The 12,684-nt window shown below is 42.7% G+C and overlaps 1 protein-coding gene across 4 annotated transcripts in view; it reads right to left on the bottom strand.

Moving 5' to 3' along the window:
• LRRCC1 (leucine rich repeat and coiled-coil centrosomal protein 1) overlaps positions 1–12,684 on the bottom strand; it is an 81,951-nt gene that overhangs the window by 58,671 nt on the left and 10,596 nt on the right. For 3 of the 4 annotated variants that reach the window (XM_056522254.1, XM_056522253.1, XM_056522251.1), the window contains exons 3-10: positions 10,683–10,888; positions 8,686–8,751; positions 5,422–5,589; positions 4,083–4,255; positions 2,059–2,277; positions 1,751–1,956; positions 964–1,159; positions 669–817 (exon numbers count right to left, since the gene is read on the bottom strand). In XM_056522254.1, coding sequence (XP_056378229.1) covers positions 669–817; positions 964–1,159; positions 1,751–1,956; positions 2,059–2,277; positions 4,083–4,255; positions 5,422–5,589; positions 8,686–8,751; positions 10,683–10,888 — 1,383 coding nt within the window. The remainder of the gene's footprint in view (positions 1–668; positions 818–963; positions 1,160–1,750; positions 1,957–2,058; positions 2,278–4,082; positions 4,256–5,421; positions 5,590–8,685; positions 8,752–10,682; positions 10,889–12,684) is intronic. The other variant, XM_056522252.1, reaches the window with a different exon arrangement.

The raw sequence follows: 12,684 nt of genomic DNA, 5'->3' as shown, positions 1-12,684 counted from the left end.
CGCACAATGATTTTTTTTTCCGTTTCGCCGTGCATTTTTGGGTAAAATGACTAATGTCACTGCAAAGTAGAATTGGCGACGCAAAAAATAAGCCATAATATGGATTTTTAGGTGGAAAATTGAAAGGGTTATGATTTTTTAAAGGTAAGGAGGAAAAAACCAAAGTGCAAAAACGGAAAAACCCTGAGTCCTTAAGGGGTTAAACGTATTAATTTTCCTGCATGAAGTTATGATTTTTTTCCAGAAGTACGACAAAATCAAACCTATATAAGTAGGGAATCATTTTAACCGTATGGACCTACAGAATAAATATCAGGTGTCATTTTTACCGAAAAATGTACTGTGTAGAAACGGAAGCCCCCAAAAGTTACAAAACAGCGGGTTTTTTTTCAATTTTGTCTCACAATGATTTTTTTTTCCGTTTCACGGTAGATTTTTGGGCACAATGACTGACGTCATTACAAAATAGAATTGGTGGCGCAAAAAATAAGCCATAGTATGGATTTTTAAGTGCAAAATTGAAAGAGTTATGATTTTTTAAAGGCAAGGAGCAAAAAACGAAAATGCAAAAACGGAAAAACCCCCGGTCCTTAAGGGGTTAAAAAAAAAAATACATAAAATCTGCTCCTTCAATACTCTACAACCCCAATATACTGAGGTCTGCTCACCGGTCAGTAGTGTACATGGCCATGCTGTTAATGTCTTTCTCTTCCTTCGCCTGGCTTTGTAACTCTTTGATATTCTCTGTTAACTTCATTACGAGTTGTTCAGTTTTCCATCTTCGCTCTCGCTCCTGATCCAGTTCCTGAACGAGTGCCTGCAGAATAATATTAAATGTGAGTCATTATCAATATTTAATGCTTATTGTCCCTTTACAGATAGAATGCATGGCAGCGATCTCCAAACAGTGTATCCCTTGCTGTTGCAAAACTACAACTCTCAGCATGGGAGATAACCACTTACCCTGTATGTGGATTCCTCTACTGGTTGAGTACTGGATATTGCCGTATCTCTTATCCTCACTGGAGATCTTGAAGATCTTGAAAGTTTGGTCTTGATGGCTTCTGTGTTGTCTACTCTGTCTGAAGACATGCTGCTTGGATTTTCATCTTTCCCAAGTGGACTTTGCGCTTTCCTTGCGATGTTATACCGTGGTACACTACAAAACAGCAGAAAAAAAAGCATTATTCAGCCTGCCTACTAAGTGTCTATTTAGCTCACACAATGGCTCAAGTCCAGAGGGAGCAGCAAATGAACACAGTTAACCATATCATAGGTCAATGAAGCACATCCCACTTATGGCTATACAGTGACCCCCCGACCTACGATGGCCCCAACCTACGATCATTTCAACATACGATGGCCTCTCAGAGGCCATCACATGTTGAAGGCAGCATCAACATACGATGCTTTTGTATGTCGGGGCCATTGCATAAACGGCTATCCGGCAGTGCAGACTGCTTCAGCTGCCACCGGATAGCCGTTTACGGTGCCCCGTGTGCTCCGCTGACGATCACTGGTCAGTTGCCAAGGATAGGGGATAAGATGTCTTAAGGCCGGAGTACCCCTTTAACTTTCCACTATGACGTGTATAAAAATCATATGGCGACAAGGGGTTAATATTCTTTGGACAGTACAACAGACTATACCACAGACTCAGAAGGTGTGGGAGACTGGAAAAAGTATAGAAGATCCCAACAATATAAATAAACAAATACATTTAAAATAAAATAAAAAACTAGCAGTATACCTGCTTACAGACTTCGTTATGCTTTTTGGACGATTCTGGCTCTTCACAGCATGGCTGTTCTTTCGAGAGCTAGGAATTTTGCTCCTTTTTGTAACAGACGTCTTCATATTTTCTTTGCTGCTTTCACAGTCGCTTTCTGTAGTCAGGTCAGTGTCTCTCTTAGGTTTCAGTATCTTTTCTTCCCGATCGGTTTTGGAATTGGAAGACTGTACAAAATAAAACAACACATAATAAAACCTAATCTTCAGCCTTAAAAGATAAAGAAAAGAAGTAGACGCTATGCAGCATAATAAATTCTACTTTGAAACCTTCTTCAGAAGTTCTGATATCTGATCTTCTAACTTCTTAATCCTCATTTCTCGCAGCATGTTAATGGCAACTTGATTCTGAATAAATTCTTGCTCAGAGGACGAAGTTACATCTGTACAAGTGCTTTTATATCCCGAGCCAGAGGTAACAGGTAGTTTTCGGTACTGGGATAAAACCTTATCAATTTGAGGTGTTGCAACTGGAACACTTGTAGAATCCTAATAATACAAATAAAACATGGTACTATAGGAGTTTATCTAGAAGAGTCTTCTTACATGTACATATGATACATCATCACAAAGGGAAAGAAAACAGCACCTGACACTAAGAGGCACAGTATTGGCACACAAATACCAGCTGTTCTCTTATTGATCTTCCAACTGTGATGGCAATTTGGTAGAACTGTATATTGTACTGTATATTTCTACCATTGGGAGATACAATCTTAGGGTATGGGGGCCCTATACTTTATATATTTCCCAGAGTATTTTGGTCACTATAATACCATGATGTGCCCTATAGTTTATATTTACCTTTTTCCACTCACTACAGTACCATGATCCTATACAGCTGTCATTGTAAATTACATAGATAATTCCTGTATAAAAGGGTGTATTCCTATAATTTAACGTTATCCCTTACATATAGGAAAAAAGGTAACTAGGTGATCCATGAGGGGGACCCACACAGATCTCTAGAATGGAGAAATGTTCCCCAAATTATAGTGTACCTGTTATTAACAAAACACTTTTAATATAATGTAGTAAATAACATTTTATGTTTATTTGTAATATGCCTTAATTTAAAAAACGTGTATATTTTGGTCCATGTAGCTACTGCCTTTGTGTATGTCTGTGACAAGACCAAATACAGGAAGTGTGAGTGGACAAGCAGGGCTCTGTACACCGAGGACATGCAGGGCTCTGTACACTGAGGACAAGCAGGGCTCTGTACACCGAGGACAAGCAGGGCTCTGTACACTGAGGAAAAGCAGGGCTCTGTGCAGTGTGGACAAGCCGGGCTCTGTACACCGAGGACAAGCAGGGCTCTGTACACCGAGGACAAGCAGGGCTCTGTACACCGAGGACAAGCAGGGCTCTGTACACCGAGGACAAGCAGGGCTCTGTACACCGAGGACAAGCAGGGCTCTGTACGCCGAGGACAAGCAGGGCTCTGTACGCCGAGGACAAGCAGGGCTCTGTACGCCGAGGACAAGCAGGGCTCTGTACGCCGAGGGCAAGCAGGGTTCTGTAAGCTGAGGACAAGCAGGGCTCTGTACAATGAGGACAAGCAGGGCTCTGTACACCGAGGACAAGCAGGGCTCTGTACATCGAGGACAAGCAGGGCTCTATACACTGAGGACAAGCAGTGCACTGAGGACAAGTAGCCCCTGGCTCACACAGCAGGATGATTGACAATTCGGGAGCCTGCAAAAAGCCATGCTTGTCCTGCCCTCACTTCCTGTATTTGGTCTTCTCACAGAGACATACATGTACTATTTTTGTTTTTGTTAAAGACAGGTACATTTAAAAGGAGTGGACCACACAGAGAGCCAAATTAATACTCAACCGAGTGGCACTTGCCAATCTTTCCGAACTTTACCAAGAGCCACTCTGTAAAGAATGAATGGAGTGCTCCCCCTGCAGTCTGGTCTAGTTTTTACATTCTGGGGGACATTTTCATGATTATCAGGTTTCCCAGAAGTTAGCCCACCGCCAGTCACCCAGTAATCCTGTATCCAACGGAAATTGTGGGACTTCTCCTTTAAAGAGTTTTTCTATAATCACACACCTTATCACCTATCGACAATGTAGGTAAAAAGTGCTTGATCATTGGGTTTTCAATCACAGGGATTTCCAATGATCACCACAACAGAGGTCCTGTCACCCTTCCATTTAAATGGAGCAGCGATCCAGAATGAGCATTGCTGCTCCACTCTGCGGAAGATAGTTGAATTAATACATTAAAAAACAAAAAAAGAAGTATGTTTTATGTGGGGAATGGCAGAATTCAGCATAGTTACCTTTAGGTCTTTGTCTACTGTGTCACTGTCACATGAAATCAGATATTCCAGGAACTCCAGATTAGGCAAGTCTACTGAATCTATATCTAATCCAATAACAGATTCACCAGATCTACTTATACCATCAAGGGCTTTTAATTGTGGCAAGTTTCCAAGAATTAAATCTCTGTATCCTATATAGAAAACAATAGGTTATTGCGAGCATGAAAGCTTCCAAAAGAAGACTAAGCCTGTTTAAAGGGAAAAGTTAGAATGGAAACTGGACAACAGGTTATTTAATGATGACAATAAATTTATGTCATAAAAAGGTTATTGATCACAAGTTACATTCTGTAGAGCTTCATTCCCAATTCTTCATATCTTAAATCTACCTGCATTCTCTGCTGTTACTCAGTTTGCCCAGAAATTGTCATTCTGGGGTGCACACCCTCTACATCGGGCACAATAAAAAAAAAAAAAATTATGGGGAAAAACCTAATTGTCCCACTATATTACAACAGCTTTATTCTGTAAAGAGGTTTACTGACTGTTTTCAGCTAAATGCAGCTCAGGGCTACAATACTCACTGTAATTCTGGGTCAGAACTATGGCCCACATTTATCATTGTCTTTATACTGTTTTTTGTGTCTAAAAAGGAGCAAAAAACTGCAAACAGGGTTTATTTGTGCCTTTTGGTTTACACATTTCTGCTGATTTTGAGTTGCAATCCACTGATTTTGGCAATACACATGATATGGACGGGTTTTAGCAACTGCACCTTTTTGTGAAAAAGAGCAAAAAAAGCGCAAAGCCACTGAAAAGTCTCTAAAACTACACCAGCCCAGACCTGGTGTAGCTTTTTGGTGTATGTGAAGAGAGAAATTTATCAAATGCTCTTTGACCATTTAATAAATTTGGCGCTCCTACACATTACCAGCACACAAAAAAAAAAGGTGTAAAAAATACTTCACTTACACCTACAATGATAAATGTGGGCCTATGTACCATAGTGTCAGGTATTTACAACATTTACAAAGGTAGATTTTCATAAGCTGGTGCATCAGTAACCCCTTCTCCCCACATGTCATTAATAGTAGTGTACTGTGTAAATCATACCCCAGCACAGTGCCAGCTATTCCCCTGCATTTTTAGCAACACTATGTTATGGTATGACATAGCAGTGTGGAATATGTGCTGTGCTGTGACTGGTCAGGGAAGTAAGGAAGAGGAATTTCTGGGTGTGCAAACAGCCCAGCTCTGGTCCTACTCCTTTTAAATGTAGAGAATGAGAAATAGCTGAACAGCATAGAGTGGGGTCTCAGAGGCAAAAGTCAATCAAAATAAAAATATGAAAAAATACCTTCTGTATAACAAACAGGGTTGTTTTTACCATCCTGCTCTAATGTAAGGTGTGCTAAGGAGTGCAATCCCATCATGCTGTGTATTACTTGGTCTATGCTGCTAATGCAGTTGCTATGGAGATACAAGTGACTAAGTTTGTGATTCTGTCCATGAAGAAGAACTAATCCTGAAAGACAAAACCAACATATGACATGAGTGTTAACAGCCAATGGCTACAATGCACAAGCAACGTACTGAGGGCGCCCTGAAAAGTAAACTGGTGATGAGGAGAAGTGTCGCTACTTTTCGGATCAGTGGGTCTGGAATGTGACGGAAAGAAAATTGGGTGCCTTCTCAATGGTCAAAATAGACTGCCTGCAAAGAAGCTGAACCTCTAAGGTTGTTTTCATTGTCTATGCCAGTGGTCTTCAATCTGCGGACCTCCAGATGTTGCAAAACTACAACTCTCAGCATGCCCGGACAGCGTCCGGGCATGCTGAGAGTTGTAGTTTTGCAACATCTGGAGGTCCGCAGGTTGAAGAACACTGGTCTATGCCATGTGGATAAAACTCTGTCCTGGTCATGTGATGTACACAGAAGTGATGGCTCATAAGGGTATGTTCACACAACATTTTCTCCATTTTGGAGTATTTTGGGACTGAACACATTGGTCATAAAGCCCATCCCATTGACACATGCTATAGTTCACACGGTGTGTATTTTTAGACTGCAAATTTTAAATACATGTCGCTCTTTTGCTACAGTCATGGCCGTAAATGTTGGCACCTTTGTACAGCCCAGTGTCAGAAAGATTGATTTGTGTCCGAAATCTTGGGTCTTCCAGCAGGACAATGACCCCCAAACATACGTCAAAAATCACCAGCAATGGATGGCAACAAAGTGCTGGAGAGTTCTGAAGTGGCAGCAATGAGTCCAGATCTAAATCCCATTGAACACCTGTGGAGAGATCTTAAAATTGCTGTTAGGAAAAGGCACCGTCCAATAAGAGAGACCTGGGGCAGTTTGCAAAGGAAGAGTGGTCCAACATTCTGGCTGAGAGGTGTAAGAAGCTTATTGATGGTTATAGGAAGCGACGGATTTCACTTGTGCAACCAAATATTAAGATAAGGGTGCCAATAATTTTGTCCAGCCCATTTTTGGAGTTTGGTGTGACATTATGTCCAATTTGCTTTTTTTCCTCCCTTATTTGGTTTAGTTCCAATACACACAAAGGGAATAAACATGTGTATAGCAAAACATGTGTTACTGCAATCCTTTTCTGTGAGAAATACTTCATTTTCTAGAAAAATTTCAGGGGTGCCAACATTTACGGCCATGACTGTATGTATTTCATACAAACTGGTCCAGATTTATTAAACTGTAGAAAAACTGGAGTGATTCACAGCAGCCAATCACAGCCCATTAAAATAGAAAAGCTGCTGCGGGCAAATCACTCCAGTTTTTCTTTCATACAGTTTGAATACGTCAAATACGTATAGGAATACGTCAAAATATGTGCTCAATAATTAAAAAGCACTTATTTTTCAGCCTCCTTTTATATGTGACACAAACATATAGTAATGTAAACAATGCTGTATCTTTACCAGGACATATTTCAATCTCCTTCAGATTAAGGGTATGTTCACACTGCGGAATTCCGCAAGCAGAGATTCCGTCAGGCGGAAGCCGAAAACTCTTTGGCGGTAGGACCGCGGGGCACTGCGCCGTCACCATTGACGGCTATGCAGTACTTTCGGAATTCCTCGCAAAGAATGAACATATTCTTTCTTTGCGCAAAACAATTTCAGCGGCGGAATTGTCAGCCGCTGAAATTCCGCAATGTGAACAGGTCTCGAGGAAGACCCATTCACACTGATGGTAACGTTCAGTGAGTGGAATTCTACTCGCGGAATTCCGCAGTGTCAACGTACCCTTACAATGAAAGTTCCTAGTCAATGACAGAAAATCTGAAAATAATAACAGAAAATTGTTAAAGTGTACCTCCAGTTCTGTATAAAAAGTGATCATAGTACAGAATTGTGCACTATAATTATGTTTCTGAATCGCTTTCACCTTGGTCCCGGCCACACATAACCAAGCAATAGGAGACAATGAATCCTGCTGTTTTTCTAAGGGACCTGTAGTAGAGATGAGCGAACTTACAGTAAATTCGATTCGTCGCAAACTACTCGGCTCGGCAGTTGATGACTTATCCTGCGTAAATTAGTTCAGCCTTCAGGCTCTCCGGTGGGCTGGAAAAGGTGGATACATTCCTAGGAAAGAGTCTCCTAGGACTGTATCCACCTTTTCCAGCCCACCGGAGCACCTGAAAGCTGAACTAATTTATGCAGGAAAAGTCATCAACTGCCGAGCCGAGAAGTTCGTGACAAATTGAATTTACTGTAAGTTCGCTCATCTCTAACCTGTAGTACCAGGCCCAACGCCATATATTTTACCTATTTAGAAGCCGAATTGAAAGTAAAGGGATTTAGAAAAATTATTATAGTGCACAGTCCTGCACTACAATTATTTTTTGAGATACACGTTAAAAACTCTCGATTACATAAAGCAGTGTTTCCCAACTGGGGCGCCTCCAGCCGTTGCAAAACTACAAATCCCAGCATGCCCGGACAGCCTTTGGCTGTCCGGGCATGCTGGGAGTTGTAGTTTTGCAACAGTTGGAGGTACCCCGGTTGGGAAACACTGACATAAAGAATAAAACGCATTTGCTGAATTTAGTAATCTGTGCTGCTAAGAATCTGCAATACAATGGCCACTTGTAAGAGCATCTGTCCCCGAAGAACCGCCCATGATAGAATAGCTCCCGTTCATGAATGGTTGGTCACTGGCATGCTGGGGCACAGGAGAATGTTCTCACCTATACAGCGATGACAGATTCTCTTTAATGTAAATGCAAATGCAGGTCCTTTTTATGTTGGCCTGTCTATGCTAAGAGCTAAATCATGTCGAGAGCTGATGCCAGAGAATATGAGTTTGTGCATCCACTCTCCTGTTCAGGAAGCCTCAGATTTCATAGGCCAATAAACTGAAATGTTAATTTGTAAAACAATTTGAAAAACACTCGGCAGTTCTTTATTGTGTACAAAGTGATATTATCATAAAGATGTTACTGTCACAATCCATTACACAGGTGGAGAAGATGAAGCCGACGGCTGCATTATCGCGCCTCGCTATAAATGTCTGGTCATTAATAAAACCTCTTCACAGGCAATTCAACGTCTAGCCAGGGAAATGAGGAAACGGGGGTTAGATACCCACTTACCACTCAGGTCATGTATACGATTATAGGAGACGTTCACTTTCTTCAGATTTAATAAGTTCTGCAGCCCTGAGGAAAACATTTTGTAAGAATCATATTTAATAGTAGGCAAATAACTAAACAACAATGAAAACAATCTACATAAGAAAATATAGACTCAGCCTATAACTGTGCATTTGGTTTAAATATTGAGGGGACTATTAGAAGACCCATAGCCCTTCTTATATCTTTTATTGGTGACTAACAACCCCTTTTGGGAGAAAATGTAACAGGTTGTCACCACTTTGACCCTCTTTCTAAGGCTGCATTCACACTGCGGTTGGAGCTCCCGTTGAACCGTACGTTCCCGTACCCGAGCCTGACCGGCGCCGAACTCCATTGACTTTAATGTGCCCACCGGAGTCAAACAGTGACTCCGGTCGGCTCATTTCTGGCCCGTATCCGGTTTTGAGACCGGACCTAAAACTGCAGTAAACTACGGTTTTAGGTCCGGTCACAAAACCGGATATGGGGAAAAATTAGCCGTCTGGAGGCACTGTTTGACTCCAGTCGGCTCATTAAAGTAAATTGAGTTCGGTGCCGGTCCGGCTGGGGTACGTAAGCACACGGTTTCCCCCTCCCCCAGCCGTACGCTTCAACCGCAGTGTGAATGCAGACTTAGACTTCATTAAACAGTAATACAATCACTCTTTGGACACATATATATGAAAATAAATAATATATGTACACTGGGGGAGATTTATCAAAACCTGTCCAGAGGAAAAGTTACCCAGTTGCCCATAGCAACCAATCAGATTGCGTCTTTCATTTTACAGAGGCCTTTTTAAAAATGAAAGAAGCGATCTGATTGGTTGCTATGGGCAACTCAGCAACTTTTCCTTTGGACAGGTTTTGATAAATCTCCCCCACTGTGTAAGAAGGCCAATTATCCCAATAGCATTCATTAAAGGGGTATTCCGGGCAAAAACATCTTATCCCCTATCGAATGGATAGGGGATAAGATGTCTGATCGCGGGGGGGCGCCGCTGGGACCCCCCGCGATTTTAACTCCTAACTGTCCCTACCTAATCCGATGCTTTCCCCGACTGCTTTCTGTGCCAAGGGGCCACAGAAAGGGGGCACTTTTTTTTTAACTGAGGGGGGAGATGGAAGCACTGGGCTCTGTCCGGCACTCCAGATCTCACAGAAATGGTGGGCAGAACAGAGAAAAATGCTCCTACACCCACCTCCCCCCACCCCATACTGCTGTGATTGGTGCGGTCACTACAGCCGCCCAATCACAGCTGTACTGGGGGGTGCCACCCTCCAGAACTGTACCGATGATGATTGGTGGTGTATGTTACTTATCTGGGTCATGGGGTCACATGTGACCCAGGTGATCCGGAAGCGCCGCAGTCCGCCAGTATTTACCAGCGATGTCCCGGGATGCCTACTGAATGATTTCCCACGGACGTTGCCATGCGCCATTAAGTACTCAGGATGCAGGGCATATGCATACGCCCTGCGTCCTGAAGAGGTTAAAACAAATTTTTGTAACTGCACTCCTTGTGGTAAATAAAAAAAATTCTAATGTTCAGAATTTTTTTAAAATTTGTGTTTAAAAAAGCTGCCACTGGGTGTCTCCCTACTTGTTCAGAGCACATGTCTTGCACAGACTTTGGACTCCTTAGCCAACCATAGCTCATCTCACACTGGACTGCTCTGGGCTGTGTGTTGCAGAGTGAGGGAGGAAGTTCTCCCCTGTATGGCTTCAGATGATGTCATGCCTGCTGGGGAACACCCCTTTCCAGTCTGTGAATCTGACTGAGACTGAGCAGAAAATACAGAGCAATATCAAGGTAGAAAACTAAAAAACAACAAAAATAAGGGCAGGGGTGGTTTATCATGATGAGGGCAGTGAACAGGGAGGATATAAAATTAAAAATGTAACAAGATCATGACAGATACCCTTTAAATCTGCATGTAACACAGAGTCCTGTTGAGCTGCAATGAGCACTGACCTTCTATTGACGTGAGCCTGTTACAGGACAGATTCAAGCTCTGCAAACTTATCAGAGAGTCCAGGCCTTCAATTCTGAAGATAAGGTTGGATGACAAGTCCAGATGCCGTAACCTGTGGAGGTGCGAGAGTCCCTCGATCCTGGAGATCTGATTGCAGTGCAGATTGACTGACATAAGGTGGGTATTCAGGATAATATCCAGCAAACTAAAAACACAATAAAGTGAGACAAGTAAACACTAATACATTTAGAAAATATATATTCTGTATAACATAGGAGAAACTGGGCAAGCAATCCATCAGCAGACTATGCTGCCCAGTAAATAGGGAATCTGTTATCAGGTTTTACAGTTGAATATTCTGTTCCCTACTGTGTAAGGATGTCTTGGTTGCAGTCAGTGATTTGAAAAAAAGTTCTTTCTAATATACTTCATAAGAAAATTTTATTTCCTTTTTATAGAAATCATGGCTTATAAAATCATGGCTTTGTCCAAGATGAAGCACAGGCATGGACAAAGTCCAGTAAGTGAGGGTAGGCTAGAACTCCTCTGTGATCTCTCCTGTCTGATAGGACTCCTCTGTGCTCTCTCCTGTCTGATAGTACTCCTCTGTGCTCTCTCCTGTCTGATAATACTCCCTTTGTGCTCTCTCCTATCTGATAGCACTCCTCTGTAGTCTCTCCTGTCTGATAGCACTCCTCTGTGCTCTCTCCTGTCTGATAGTAGTCCTCTGTGCTCTCTCCTGTCTGATAGGACTCCTATGTGCTCTCTCCTGTCTGATAGCACTCCTCTGTGTTCTCTTCTGTCTGATAGCACTCCGCTGTGCTCTCTCCTGTCTGACAATACTCCTCTGTACTCTCTCCCGTCTGATAGCACTCCTCTGTGCTCTCTCCTGTCTGATAGCACTTCTCTGGGCTCTCTCCTGTCTGATAGCACTCCTCTGTGCTCTCTCCTGTCTGATAGCACTCCTCTGTGCTCTCTCCTGTCTGATAGCACTCCTCTGTGCTCTCTCCTGTCTGATAGCACTCCTCTGTGCTCTCTCCTGTCTGATAGCACTCCTCTGTGCTCTCTCCTATCTGATAGCACTCCTCTGTGCTCTCTCCTTTCTGATAATACTCCTCTGTGCTCTCTCCTGTCTGATAGCACTCCTCTGTGCTCTCTCCTGTCTGATAGCACTCCTATGTGCTCTCTCCTGTCTGATAGCACTCCTATGTGCTCTCTCCTGTCTGATAGCACTCCTCTGTGCTCTCTCCTGTCTTATATTACTCCTCTGTGCTCTCAGAGAGCAGAGAACCCCCACCAGCAGGACAGTAAATAAATTAGCATATTCATGAGAGAGGTGGCCTGGGCAGTGAATATGAAGGAGGCAGGGGGGCTCAACTAGCTGGCTCCCCGTCTCCATTGTGCACAGGAGCGCAATAGATTCAGAAACTATGTCCAGAATTCTTGGGATTCAGGGTGGGTGAACTAACTAATTTCTCTTTAATGTCACAACCTAAACAGCTGTTTTCATGTGACCAGAATCTCTGCAGAATATTCCAGCAGAAGCTCTGAGCAGACAGGGGTCCCGACACACCATGATATTTATGGCTATCCACCTACTTGCTCTACAGAGGTCAAAACTTATTTATTTGACCAGGTATGAAAGCAACACATGTGAAGTAAAGCCAGTACACCTTCAAAAGCTGGCAAGATACTTGTTTGACCCCCTCCCCCATACACATGGAAGGGAAATGCTGCTGTCAGACTCTTCTGATGGTGGCTTACCTCCCTTTAGGACAGAAGAGTCGGACACTGAAACTCAACTTACTCAATATTTTTTGTTCTCCAGACATTTTTTTCTCCAGACTCCAGAAGATTCTGCACAACCCCATACATACAGACAATCGGAAGTTGGCTGCCTGGGCATGCTGGGAGTTGTAGTTTGGCAAAATCTGGAGAGCAACAGTTAAAGGGGAAAAAATGTTTTTAAATCAACTGGTGCCAGAAAGTTAAACAGATTTG

This window comes from Hyla sarda, chromosome 5 (genome assembly GCF_029499605.1).
Source record: "Hyla sarda isolate aHylSar1 chromosome 5, aHylSar1.hap1, whole genome shotgun sequence".
NCBI classification, from domain to species: Eukaryota; Metazoa; Chordata; class Amphibia; order Anura; family Hylidae; genus Hyla; species Hyla sarda.
This window is presented reverse-complemented; position numbering and strand designations above follow the sequence as displayed.